Raw genomic sequence first — 15,022 nt, 5'->3', positions numbered from 1 at the left:
GCTGCAGCAAGGGGGTCTCCCAAAGAATCTTGCCACCAGGTAATGGACTACCATCTAGGCCACAAACTGTAATTGTGGACTTGAGCTTTACAGTAGGGATTCCAGTAGTGCAGGCGAACCCAATGTCCAGGAAGTTGCCAGCAGCTCCACTGTCAATGAAGGCCGAGAGGTCCACGGAACAGGCACTGAAGGTGACATGCGCGGGAACCAAAACAGCATTTTTTGGGGAAACAATTTGCAGACCTAGGCAAAAATTCCCCTCATTCCCTAGGCATGCTCTTTTCCTGGTTTGTTGGGGCAAGAGCAGGATAAGTGACCCTTTATGTCATATTAGAGGCAGAGGCCTTGTGACTGCCTTCTGTCCATTTGCTCAGAAGAGAGACGGTATGCCCCTAGTTGCATGGGCTCCTCAATGTCTGCAGATACGGAAACAAAAGCAGAAGAGAAATAAGGTGCCTCTTTTTCCGCCTTCCTCTCCTTGATTCTCCTATCGATCTTGATGGAGAGCTGCATTAGGGTCTCCAGAGAAATTGGAGAAGGATACTGCACCAGAGAGTCCTTGATCTGCTCTGACAACCCTAAACGAAACTGGCTGCGTAACGCTGCGTCATTCCATTCGCTGTCAGTCGACCACCGATGGAATTCAGCACAATACTTCTCTGCAGAGCGCCGGCCTTGCTTCAAGGCCCTCAGGTGAGCCTCATTGGAGGACACTCGATCCAGGTTATCATAGAGCAGACCCAATGCATTAAAGATGGCTTCCACAGACTGCATGGTAGGACTAGTTTGAGCCAAACTAAAGGCCCTAGACTGGGGGTCACCCTGGAGGAGGGAGATGATGATTCCGACCCTCTGTTGTTCCGAACTGGAAGTCCGAGGTCTCAGAAATTGCGGAACAAGGCTCTGCTCCCAGAAAACCGGTCCGGCAAACTTAACTTGGGTTCCACCGAAGGAGCCAAGGTGGCTTGTAAGGTCCTAGAGCTTTCCTCTTGAGCAGACAAACACTGAGATAATCCCTGGACCATATGCGAAAGGGTCTGAATTTGACCAGCCAGGACTTGGGATGGGGACAAGTTATTTCCACTTTCATCCATCCCGAGGATTTCCTCCTGGAAATTTATTTAGGGCCTGTTATAATGTTAGGCTGACTGTCTGATCACCAACTCACAGAACCAGATGGCGGATGTCTTCACCTATTGCAGCCGCCTTTCCCTTAGAGCTTAATATGCTCACCGGTACTCAGATGCCCCCAGGACTTAACTCCAGGTGTAGTGTGAGTTGGTAATACAGGCCCGTAGAAGCACGCCAGGAGGCAGAATAGAAGGCAGCAGGTAGTCAGACAATAGCCGAGGTCAAAGGTCACAGGCAAGCAGAATAGTCGGTAAACATGCCAGGGTCACAGGCAAAGAAGCGGAATCCAAGGTACAGGCCAAATGGTCAGGGTCACGGGCAAACAAGCAAGTTCCAAAGTACAGGCAGAAGGTAACAACAGGAGATCCAATAGCAGAGTATCCACAGGGACTGTGTCCAACAGACAAGAAGCCCTGAGAAGCTAATTAATTAAATAGTGGTTCATTATTCAGCCCACAGGCTGAACTGTCCTCAGCGCACACTCCCGGCTGCCCTGTGTTGCCGGGACGTGCTTAATAGAACCCTCACCGTCGGGGCCGTTGCCCTGACAATGGTCGGGGCCGAGAACCCGGAAATGACGTCTTGGTCGTCCCGGTCATCATGGAGACAACCGGGTCGTCGATGAGAGGCAGAGAGTTGCGGTGGTGCCTGCGGCTGCCGCCACTCCTAACACCTTCTCCTTCGTGTTTCTTGTTTCCATGTAGCATTGTAGCCTCCACAGAGCACTCAAGAGGTCATGTTAAGGGATTCATTAATAACAAATATCTCTGCAAGCATGTCTGCCAACTGATGTCATTTAGCGAAAGTCTAGAATGATAAAACCAATACGTTAATAAACAACTTGGTGGTGGTAGTATAACCACTATAAGAGTCATTTGCTACAAAATGTCTAAAAGAAAATGTTATTTAAAATAGCAGCAAATATCTTTGAAAACATTATTTGGGCTGGGGCAAGGCTACTGGTGTGAATGATTTATCTAGTCTGAGGTCTAGGATCATTTTAAAGTCTCAACCCAGGATAAGGTGACTATGAACATGTTTCACTATTTGCTTGAAGATATTTAATAGGAAGGGCATATAACCAGAGTTGTGAGCATAGCAGAAGCATAAAAAGATTGAGAGAAGAGCTTTCCTTTTACAATTGGTTGGGGAGAAGTTTGTTTCTTGCAAAAGTACAATTTCTGCACAGGTCTTTTAAAGAGCCATTGAAATGATGTACCATTTCTTAACTGTGTTTAACCCCTTGACTTTGAGTAAAAGTAGATTAAGTGGCATGACAAAGGAGAGGAACAGGTGAGAGGGCTGAGAAACTCCTTCATCAGAGCAAGGAATTTTGAAGATAAAGCGGTTAGAGTAAAGTCATACATGGTAGTGGGGTGTAAGGTACCCACATAGAGAGAAGAGGGGAAGGAGGTTTAGGGGGTGAGGTGAATGAGAAAAAGGTTCAGTGAGCCGGGGATTCTGGGAACCATTTGTTATGTGCGTATTGTCGCTAACCAATAACGATTGTCGAACCTCGATTTGTGTTTCCAAAGCACAAAGATTTATTCGCAAAAAGTAGTATAATATATTCAAGCGAAATAATAATAAGTACAGCCGTTACTTATCGCAGGCGCTCTGGATCCAGTGTGCAGTCATTCAATCCTGAAGTCTGGGGACAATATGTCTGAACACTAGTTGTGAAGCTGTTGCTTATATGCACACAGGAATACAGTAATACAATGAAGATAGTATAGCTTGCTTCTATTGGTCCAGGTTTCAGGAAGGTCCAAGGGGTTGTCAATCATTGGCTAGTTCATCCTAAAGAATCCAAAGGAGGGGGTCATCTCTCCAGGGGGTATGCTCTGCTCTTTCCGCCAAGATTCCTTAGTCTAAAGTAGTTCATAATTCCCTATCATTCATAACTTGCGTATGCACTCTGCGATTCCTTCGCAGAGTGAACCGAACAGTAGCAAATGTTAAGAGGTTTATTATGATACCACACATGATATGATTCCTTCAACCTGTTCCATATATTTCACTAATATGCATATAACTTTAATATAAAACATAAATACTACTATATTTCGACATAAATGAATATGTGTTGCAACTACCATTAATGTGTACTATTTTACAAGTGAGCGTGTTTGTGCGAATGTATGTAAAAAGACTAAATACTGTTGGTGCCACGTGTTGTGGCTGCGTACGCCCTTTTACGTTGTAACGTGCTCTTTTGCACGTTTGCATTCCGGGCTCCTCCTCCAGGCCTCCTGGATTGCCCCAATGATGTGGGTCCCAAGAAATAATCCACAAAATATTGAATGGTATGAAAGGCAAGTTCTGGGCACACTGTCCTTAAGTTCATGTTCCAAGGCATCTAACAGTGCCTGCGCAGTGGGGCAGTTTTAAAAAATATGCTGTGTTGTTTCCCTTCCAGTGATGCAGAAGGGGCAGTGGACATATCGGCACAGGTTCCCGGGAGTGCTTGATTTTCCTGAGAGGCAGACCCCTCTGGATAGCATCCATGCAATGTCTTTGTGTCTATTAGTCAGCCTCTTAGAGGCCACATTCTCCCACACGTGTTTTGTTGGTGCAACAGGGAACCCTGGAATAGACTCCATAATAGGCTCTGATGAGCTTGTGGACAGTTTTTGGCTTCCACAAGTCTGGTTTAAGTCCCTCCAGATGGTGCTCCCTCACAAATTGTCCAACATCCAGGTAAAACCAAGGTGTAGTCCAGTTGTAAGGGAAGGAGCTCTCCCACTTGTCCCAACCAAGAGTCCTCCAAAGAGGCAGAGGAAAAAGCAAGACATGTACTTCCCAGCAGAGCAAATGGTCAGTGAGCATCTCTAATATATATATACGGTATGTACTCTGAGCCCCATCCACTTCTCATTTTTACTACAACTACTTTCTTCTATCACTATTCTATCCTGCTGTAATCAGGCTGCTTCTTTCTACAACAAAACACCAACTTCAGCCAGTCCTATACAATGCAGCTTCAACCATGGTACTTCAAACAGAGTAACCACCTGCAACAGTGCTCCCACAAAGCTAAGCTCCACTGGAGGAAGTCGCTTCCTATGCCAACTTCCTAGACTATAGATTTCTCCTTTCAGCTCACAACGCTGACCTTTCACTTACCAAGCAAATATATAATCTGATCAGGCTGCAGCCGAGGAGGCCTGGATTTTGTAAGTAGCGACACTGCCAGAAAGTCCTACCACCCTCTCCCCAATTTTTTTTCTAGTCTTGGCGTCAGAGGCTGCCTAGACAATCGGGCTGGCAATGGTCTAAAAGGGGCAGCCCCAGCAGTCAACATTACATGCTAAGAAGCAACAAGATGGGTACTTGGTACCTGGTACCAGGGTCCAGCCCTGCAACTAACCCAGTGATAACACTCCATCCCTCAGTGGCTATGAAAGGGGCCCCAAGAAGTTACTGTACCGGGGGTTCAAAATTTATATTGAAGGCCCTGTAATCTTGTGCTATGGGGAAGTTTTATCTGGCCATATTGCAGTGTTGTGTTTGAACTAAAAAGCCTAATCATTCAGGGTTTGTAACATTTTCCATTATAATGCAATTTTTCCCCAATTTTCTAGATACCAGCCAAATGGCAACAAAGGTACAACAACAAGCAAAGAGGAACAAAAGGTAGTCAAAGCTGCAAGTACAGGTTTGAGCAAACTGCACAGTTTGTGGGAATTTGAATGATGTAGAATAGTCCTGAACTTTCATATTCAGGAATATTTCTATATGACTGAATTTTCATTAATGAGTTCCAGATAAATGCTTTATATGACATACTGAACTTCCACATATAGCTCTCTAAGTGCATTAATTGGTTGTTTTGCATTTGCAGTATGATATTTTGTTTATTGAAGAATATGAGCCTACAAATTTGTGGGCCAATATGAGTGTATTAGTCTAGAGTTTCCGGAACCCTTGTCAGGTCCTACTGCACAGTATGTGTTTGTAGGCATTTAAGAGAGCTACTGATTGATTATTTTATTAAGCAATGGTCAGGTGCCAATGTGAGCATAGCTGGTTGGCTAGCAATGGCAACCCACATCCCCTTCTCATCTGAATTAGTTTTCCAGCATCTAGCTGGTTACTAAGCAGCAGTTAGTTTATTAAACAAGTTTGCAAGGTAATTACTAGTGTGCATGTGTCTTTTAACCTATTGGTTTCTAATCCTTTATAAAGCTCTCTCTCCCAGCTTCCTTTGCTGATGATAGTTAAGTCTAATCTAGTGTGCTGAACTTGCCTGTTTGCTCATGACCTTGACCTCTGCCTGGATACTGACCTTGTTTGTTTGCTCGTGGCTCTGACTTTTATTTGGATTCAGACTCTGCCTTTTCATCTGAGAGATCTCCTCCCATCCGCAGGATCGTGGTGCCAGCTATCCGCTCCATCAGGCTCGTCTGTGTCTGCAGTGTTTCACAGTATAGATTTACTGCTCCATCTAGCTCCGGCATTTTCCCTGACACTGTGCTGCTCTCTGGCTCCATCTCACTCAGGCCAAAGCTGGTACTACACCATCCTCTACTCCACACTGCCAGTCTGTAATACTGGTGGAGATTGGTACTGCATCCTGTTTCTACTCAGTGTTCCTGCTTAATCTGGTCCAGGAGTATCTCTGCTCAGCATCCCACTGTCAAGTCCTCTATGGTGCCTACCTACCAGAGATGAGTTATCACTACTTGAGAATAAGTTCTGGGGACAACCGAGTACCGGCGAACATATCCAGTTCTATGGGAAAGGGGGTTGTTATAGGTGAAGCTCTAGTCAACAACAGGTTCTGATTACTCAACTCATAGGGTAATTTGTGACCTTATAACCAGCAAACATACTTGGTATTTACTCCCATGGATCCTACTCCTCCTTCCCTTGCACAAGTGCTAGCTAATCGACTGCAGGCTCAATATCAGATTGTTCAAGACATTTCTACCAGATTGTCTGTTCATGAACAAGCCTTCAGGATGACATCTTCTCAGGAAGTTGAAGTTCAAGAACCCAAGCTTCATCTTCCAGACAGATTTTCTGGCAACTGAAGGGACTTCCACAACTTTAGGGAAAGTTGCAAATTATATTTCAAGCTACGTCCTCGGTCTTCCGGTTCGGAACAGCAGCCAGTTATATCACTGTTGCAAGGAGATCTACACACCTTGGTATTTGGATTGTGCCCTGACAGTCCAGAATTGTTATCTGTAGATTCCTTTTTCCAAGCCTTGGGTCTCCTCAAAGATGATCCTGACAAAGTCACTACTGCAAAGTCTAAACTTAGATCTTTTAAACAGGGACGTCGTTCTGCTGAAGAATATTGTACTGAGTTTGGCAGGTGGGCCTCAAATTGCGAATGGAATAATCCAGCTCTCTGCAGTCAGTTTGATTTCAGCCTTTCGGAACTAATAAAGGACATATTGGTGCAATATCTAGCTCCTGATTCTCTGGAGTCCTTTATGTGTTTGGCAATTCGCATTGATCGGCAAATAAATGAAAGAAGACTGGAAAAGGAATTTCATCCGCAGAACTTTTTCCCTATCGCCAACTCAGCTAAAACAGGGGATACTAGGAAGGTTCATCTAGGCATTTACCTTGTACAGAATAAAAATTCCATCCAGTTACCTGCCCAGATTTCCCTGGTCTCTAGGAGTGTTGATGTCCTAGCTTTCGTGGACAACGGAGCAGCTGGAAATTTTCTAGATAATTCTATGACACGGCAGTTTGCTGTTCCTACCCAACCATGAAAAGTTCCAGTATCTGTTTTCTGGTTTGGATGAGCACCTACTTAAGGGGACGGAAGCATGCTAGAGAGTACCAGCTCTCTTACCCTGACAGCGGGAGCACTCCATAAGGAAATGCTGTCTTTCTATCTTATCCATTCACCCACATACCCTGTGGTTCTGGGGTACCCATGACTTATCAAGCACAATCCAGTCCTTGATTGGTGGCACGAAAAACTGCCATGGGACATGCTTAGCAACACCTGTTAAGGTTGCTACTGCTTCGGTCAAACCAGGTCTCACACTCCCGATGCAATATCAAGATTTTGCAGATATTTTCTCCAAGCAAGCTGCAGAAACATTATCACCACATCCCCCATATGACTGCACTATTGATATTCAGCCCGGGAGTAAATTTCGTAAGTCTCGTTTATATTCTCTTTCCATGGAAGAGACCAAAGCCATGGAAAACTATATTTCTGAGGACCTGAAAAAAGGGGTTCATTAGACATTCTCGTTCACCCCTTGGTGTCGGATTTTTCTTTGTCAAAAAGAAAGATGGAGATTTACGACCTTGCATTGAATACAGAGGTCTGAAACAGATGACCATTAAAAACAAATATCCTCTGCCACTGATTTCTAGAGATGGGCGGGCTCGGTTCCCCAAGATCCAAACCCACCCGAACTTTGCCTATCCGAGTACCGAGCATGCTCGGCTCGGTACTCTCCCGCCCGTTCGGAATCGAAATCGAGGCAAAACGTCATTGTGATGTCGTCGGATCTCGAGGCTCAGTTCTCGCGATATTTGAAATGCATAAATACCCACCTCCACAGCAATCCATAGCCATTTGACAGAGGGAGAGAGCAGGGTTAGGTCACAGGCAGCATTAGAGCAGGGACAGAGCAATTATTGTATACCTTATACTTTCAATTATTAAATGAAATTCTGCTACCAATTCTTCTAGTGATTGTTAGAGCAGGAAGAGAGGAGGATAGAGGAGGCATTTTTGGAATATTTTGCACTACCAGTGCTTTGGGGTGTCCCATATTCCTCAGTGTGAAACAATATTTTTTCTGGCTGCAAAAAGTCATATATAGCAGCACTATCTATTGAATATTTTGCACTACCAGTGCTTTGGGGTGTCTCATATTCCCCAGGGTGAAACAATAATTTTTCTGGCTACAAAAAGTCATATATAGCAGCATTATCTATTGATTATTTTGCACTACAAGTGCTTTGACCTCATTAAAATGGATTCAAAGCAGTCCACATATGAGCAGGATCAGCAAGCAGGTGCTGGCACCAGTCTTGATGGTAGTGTTCCCAGTACGTCATCTGGTAAAGCCTATGTAAAAGTACATAGTCTTTTTAAATCAGGGAAAAAAACACACAAAATATTTTTTACCGTGTTGAAGCGAAAAATAAGTGTAACTGAGGAAAAGTTAACTGCCGGTGGTATGTGTAATTGTGAGCATTCTGTTAGTGTACCCATAAAGAAGGGCCCTTTCAGCAGTTCTGCTGATGTGTGCCTGAACAGCCTGAGTGTAGCCGGTGATACACCAATTGAGGATGCCACTTTGGAATTAGAAGAGGATGAGGGGGAGATTTGTGTAGGCGACGAGGGCACTAATGATGATGTTGATGAGGATGATGCAGACAGATACCAAATTGCCTTTCTCAATTTCTATTTATATTCTACAGTCTATAACGGCTGAATCATTTTCTATTTTACTCCTAGTGGAGAGGGGGTCTGATGCAGACAGATACCAAACTGCCTTTGTCCATTTGTTTTTATATTCTACAATATATGCAGGTTGCTTTTTTTCTATTTAACTACAAGTGAAAGGGGGGGTGTCATAGACAGCCACCAAACTACCTTTGTCCATTTTGTTTTATATTGTACATTTTATGCAGACCGTCTTCTTTTCTATTTAAGTACAAGTGGAGGGGGGGGGGGGCTGATACAGACTGACACCAAACTGCCTTTGTTCATTTCTATTTATATTCTACAGTCTATAATGGCTGCATAGTTTTCTATTTTATTACTAGAGGAGAGGGGGTCTGATGCAGACAGAAACCAAACTGCCTTTGTCCAATTCTATTTAACGTACAGTCAATGCAGGCTGATTTTTTTCTATTTAATTACAAGTGGAGGGTGTAATATACACCCAAAGACGAAGGCTACATTGCCAATAGTCAAAGATGGAGTGGGAAGACAACCAGGTTTGTCTGTATAATTTGCAGGCAAGTTTTAGAATTAAGGATGGCCTACTGTCCATCCCATATCACCCTTATAGGACTGGAGAAAATAGAGTGTACCTCTAGGGGGTTGATAGACACAATAAATTGTGCCGGAGTGAGGCCATGTGGATTTTTAGATTACAAACTATGTACCCTGAAGGTCTCAATGAGACCATTGAGTTTAACGATTGGCATTGTTAAAAGAAATATAGATGATTTGGTATCTTATGGATATGATCTTATATGCTTATGCATGTATTTAGATTTACCTTTTCATCTATTGGTTGGTTGATTGGTGTAATAAGCTTCTACACATTTTATTCTTATATTTATTTTTATTTGTACATTATTTTTATTTATCATAATATCCAAGGCAATTGTTAAATAGGACATGCAGAACATGTCTTTTTTAACTTTTTTAACATTTTTATTTATTTATTTTTTCTGTGTATGCATATAAACACTACTATAAAAGAGAAAAAGGGTGTTCATACACATTATGGATGTAAAGAAGTGAGAAGGTGAAATCCCTCATTAGAAAAAGCAAACAAATAGAGATTTATGCATAAAAAGACTAGGGACTGCTCTTCTATGTCATTTACTTATGAGAATGTCATCATTAAGCCTAATTAGGCAACGAATGACTAATATCCAATGAGATCGAATCAAGAGGTGTACTTAAGGAATCAGACTAATGGAAGTTCTAAGAGGCTTGAGAAAGTCCACAGGGTGGTGGACGAAACGCGTTGCCTATATCGATTCCAAGGTTTACAGATCATCTGTCCGGAGCACTATACAGTTATCCTCATTAGAGCGCAAAATCTAAACAGGAACTCACCAGCCAGTCAATCGGCACACGGAATTTCTACAGGTGCGCACCTACAACACTTTTTTTTTAAAAAAATAGCAAAACAAAAGCAAACAAAACCAAAACCAAAACACGCAAGGGCGGTTTTGCCAAAACCAAAACCAAAACCAAAACCAAAACACGAAGGTAATCCAGATCCAAAACCAAAACCAAAACACAGGGGTCAGTGACCATCTCTACTGATTTCTCAGTTGTTTGAACAGTTAAGAGGTGCTTCTGTATTTTCTACAATTGATTTACGTAGAGCATAAAATTTGATACGCATGCGGAAGGGCGATGAGTGTAAGACTGCTTTCAATACTTGTTCTGGACATTACGAGTATTGTGTTATGCTGTTTGGTCTTTCCAATGCACCAGCTGTGTTCCAGGATTTGATCAATGATGTACTACGCGATTATCTGAGTAAATTTGTCATTGTGCATCAGGATGACATCTTAAACTACTCCACATCTTTGTTCCAACACCGTGAACAAATCCGTTTGGTACTGCAGAAATTTAGAGAAAATCATCTATTTGCCAAATTGGGGAAATGTGACTTTGAAGTCTCCACTTTGGCATTCTTGGGGTATTTCATTTCTGCCAACGGATTTACGATGGATCCAGCCAAAGTCCGAGCCATCACTGATTGGAGCCTTCCCAGTAACCTAAAAGCCATCCAAAGGTTCCTCGGGTTTGCCAATTACTACAGGAGATTCATTTGCAATTTTTCAGCTATTGTGGCACCTATCACTCAATTAACTAATAAAGGAGCTGATCCAGCGGTATGTCCGCCAGAAGCTGTTAAAGCATTTGAGACTCTTAAAAGGCCATTGTTTCTGCTCCTATCCTCAAACAACCTGATACAGAGCTACCTTTCATTGTTGAAGTGGATGCTTCTGAGTTTGGGGTGGGGGCAGTTCTGTCAGAAGTGTCCAGTTCTGATGAGAAGTTACACCCATTTGCATTGTTCTCTAAGAAATTCTCAGCAGCAGAGATAAATTATGATGTGAGAAATTGTGAGTTGCTGGCCATTAAATGGGCATTCGAAGAATGGAGACATTGGTTGGAGGGCGATAAGCATAACATCATGGTGTACACGGATCACAAAAATCTCCAATACATTGAGACTACCAAGAGGTTGAATCCCAGGCAGGCGTGCTGGGCTCTTTTCTTCTCCCGATTTAGTTTTGTTATCACATATCGCCCTGGTTCTAAGAATTTGAAGGCAGATGCCTTATCCAGAAGTTTTCTACAGAAACATGAAGATCCCCTTTATAACACTTCTATCATACCTTCTCAAACCATTGTTTTAGGGCTAACTCAGGATTTGGCAACCCAATTACAGGCAGTACAGGATCAGACACCAACTTGCATGCCTCCCAATTTGTTGTTTGTGCCAGCTGGTCTAAGACAGTCTGTCTTGTCTGAGGTCCATGACAACAAAATATCTGGACATCCAGGTATCACCAAGACTGTTAAATTACTCTCTCATTCTGTTTGGTGGCCTTCTATGAAGAAAGACGTTAGAGACTTTGTACAGTCCTGCAAAATTTGTTCCAGGGTGAAAACACCCAGAGATTTACCCATGGGACAGATGATGCCTTTACCTGTGCCCAGTGTTCCATGGACCCACATTTCAATGGATTTTGTCATGGATTTGCCTTTGTCTAAAGGGTGTAATTGCATTTGGGTGATAGTCGATCGCTTTAGTAAGATGGCTTATTTTGTTCCTTTACCTAAACTACCATCTCCTAAGTCTTTGGCTTCTTTGTTCATTCAAAATGTTTTCAGATTACATGGAATACCCACTAATATTGCATCAGATAGAGGAACTCAATTTGTGGCTCAGTTCTGGAAATCATTTTGTGCCTTGCTTGACATTCAACTATTTTTTTCATCAGCCTATCACCCGCAAACTAACTGACCGAAAGGGTAAATCAGTCCTGGAACAATATTCAAGATGCTACATCTCTCAATTACATGACAACTGGGTAGAATACCTGCCATGGGCGGAATTTGCCTACAATAATTCACCACACTCTTCCTCTGGTTATGCCCATTTATCTGCATTTATGGGAGACATCCCAAGTCTGTTTCATTTTCTGACATCATCCCACCCACCCACTGTTATGGTTCTGTTCAAAACCACTTTCTTAATTACAGCCATGGAGCCAGACACGTGATATAAACGTTTTAAACTGTTTATTGCAGAAAAGTATAGTCCAGGTAAGGCAAAATAAACAGTAACAGTTCAGGCTGAATAGAACAATGGATTTCCAGATCTTGGCAAACAAGCAGTAAATAATAAATAAATTCAGCAGATGACTTAACTGAAACCAGTTTGTAGTAGCAGCCAGAAACATGCAGGTAATCCAGGAACAGAGAGAAACATGAGCAGGCTAGAAACATCAATGACCAGCAAAGGATTCAGGAATAAGCAGGCATATATAGGCCACAGACAGGTGAGGATAATTAATTAGCAGTGCTAGTTAACCCCTGATAGAGGAATGGCCGGACAGCAGCTCCTCTGGAGAATCACAGATACTGCAGGGTAATGTGCACACAGGGTAACAAGGCAAATCATAACACAGGGTAAAATGCACACAAAGAAACAGGGCAGATCATAACACCCACCCTGAGATTGGACAGATTGCTCGTTCTCTAAAGAAAATATGGAAAAATATAAACTTCTCATTGAAGCAAGCTGCGTCTTGAGCCAAGTTATTTAAGGATCGCTTCAGACATTCCCGTAAGTTCAAGGAAGGGGACAGAGTATGGATCTCCACTAAGAACATCAAGCTCCGCCAGCCTTCCTTTAAGTTCGGACCATGATACATTGGGCCATTTAAGATCATCAGGAAGATAAATCCTGTTGCTTTTCAGTTGGAACTGCCAAACTCTTTGACGATACCCCGTACATTCCATGCATCCTTATTGAAGCCAGCTCTTACTTCCCGGAGGTTTCCCAGGAAACAGCCAAGCAAACCTGCCCCAGTGATAGTGGATGGTCACACGGAATATGTGATCAAAAAGATTCTTGATTACAAATGGGTACAACGCCAACTCCACTATTTGGTTCACTGGAAGGGGTATGGCCCTGAAGAAAGATCCTGGATACCTACCAGAGACTTGCATGCTAATGACTTAAGAAGAGCTTTTCATCAGAGGTTTCCAGATAAGCCTAAAGTAAGAGGTTCCTTAACCCCTCGTCAAGGGGGGGGGGTAATGTTAGGAACAGCAGGTAACTGCTGCTCTATTTTTGGCTGCTGCAGTGTTGTTTTCACCTGATTCCTCTCACTTACAGCTCTATCTGACACCTGCCCTGATTGGCTACTACTAGTTTACCTGTCAGCTTCGCTCTGCCTTTGCCGGTTATAGCGTTCACACGTTTGCTTCTCCGTGCTCCTGGTTCTGTGATTTGTCTGCCAGTTTCCTGATTGATACTCGTTGTGACCTCTGCCTGGATACCGACCTTGCCTGTTTGCTCGTGACCTTAAGCTCTGCCTCGATACTGACCTTATTTGTTTGCTCGTGGCCCTGGGTTTCATTTGGATTCATACTCTGCCTTTTCATCTGAGAGATCTCCTCCCATCCACAGGATCGTGGTGCCAGCTATCCGCTCCATCAGGCTCACCTGTGTCTACAGTGTTTCACAGTACATATGTACTGCTTTGTCTTGCTCCGGCATTTTCCCTGACACTGTGCTGCTCTCTGGCACCATCTGAATCAGGCCAAAGCTGGTACTACACCATCCTCTACTCCACACTGCCAGTCTGTAATACTGGTGGAGATTGGTACTGCATCCTGTTTCTACTCAGTGTTCCTGCTTAATCTGGTACAGGAGTATCTCTGCTCAGCATCCCACTTTCAAGTCCTCTATGGTGCCTACCTACCAGAGTTGAGTTATCACTACTCGAGAATAAGTTCTGGGGACAACCGAGTACCGGCGAACATATCCAGTTCTATGGGAAAGGGGGTTGCTATAGGTGAAACTTTCGTCAACAACAGGTTCTGATAACTCAACTCATAGGGTGATTTGTGACATTTACCCCCTGGAGTTCCTATTTTACCACTGTTATTATACTATGCCTGTTGGCTTTCGACTGTGTTCTGTCCATCAACTTAAACATGCTAAGTTAATTAAATCCTATTACTACAGGTTGAGTATTTGGGGCAACCGTTTTACATATTTGAACATTTTATTTATTGATTATACTTTATGTTAGTAAAAGTTTAAGTTTCATTACAAATCTGTGTTATTTTAGATGTATTATATTTAAAAATTAGCACTGGCAGACAGTGTAATCTAGTCTAATGAAGTGTTATGATACGCAACACAGAATAGTATAGTTACAGTGAGTGTTAGTTAATTAAAATTGTGTAAGTTGAAATACACAAATAAGATACAGTCTAAATGTAATGAACTATGATATACACAAAACAGGAAACTGTAGGTACAGTAGGTTATTATGAAATGCATAAGGTACAATACACATGTAGGACAGTGTAAATGTAATGAATAGTATTTAGAAGTCTAAAAATATATTTATGGTAAAGTCACAGTACACATGTCAGACACAGTGTTAATGTTTTATTACCTTATTCACACACAATATCAAGTCGTGAAGTGTCATATACACTAGGGAAAATAGTATTTACTGTGAATGGTAGTTATTGAGAAAAGTGGAATAAGCTCCATGGCTGTGCTTAAGTATTCCTGAAGTAGGATTCAGTTAGAGTTGGTTGCAGGCATGCCTTACACGCTTCTGGCCCAAATGCTGTTGTTCTTAAGCTAGACTTATCTTGAGATGCGTCATACTAGAAGGTTCCATAAAATGTAATTATTGGGCTACAAAATGCAATTCTACCCACTGTAGACTTAACCACAGATATGTGGACAAGTGAAACTGGGCAGACTAAAGATTATATGACTGTGACAGCCCACTGGGTTGGTGAATCGCGTTCAGCAGCAGGATCAGCAACAGCATGTACCCAACAACGCTAGATTTTTCAGAGGCAGGCTCTGTGTATCATTGGCTTCACTAAGAGGCATACCGCTGACAACCTGTTTAAAAAACTAAGGGATGTCATTGC

General features: G+C 42.7%; 1 protein-coding gene across 1 annotated transcript in view; it reads left to right on the top strand.

The window, feature by feature from the left end:
• The first annotated feature begins 10,212 nt into the window (after positions 1-10,212).
• Positions 10,213-15,022, top strand: part of LOC142108929 (vomeronasal type-2 receptor 26-like) — an 86,141-nt gene continuing 81,331 nt past the window's right edge. Inside the window, exon 1 of the mRNA XM_075192907.1 lies at positions 10,213-10,431. Within this exon, the coding sequence (XP_075049008.1) occupies positions 10,213-10,431 (219 nt within the window). The remainder of the gene's footprint in view (positions 10,432-15,022) is intronic.

This window comes from Mixophyes fleayi, chromosome 12 (genome assembly GCF_038048845.1).
Source record: "Mixophyes fleayi isolate aMixFle1 chromosome 12, aMixFle1.hap1, whole genome shotgun sequence".
Lineage (NCBI taxonomy): Eukaryota > Metazoa > Chordata > Amphibia > Anura > Limnodynastidae > Mixophyes > Mixophyes fleayi.
The sequence above is the reverse complement of the archived record's forward strand: the minus strand, read 5'-3'. Positions and strand labels throughout refer to the sequence as shown.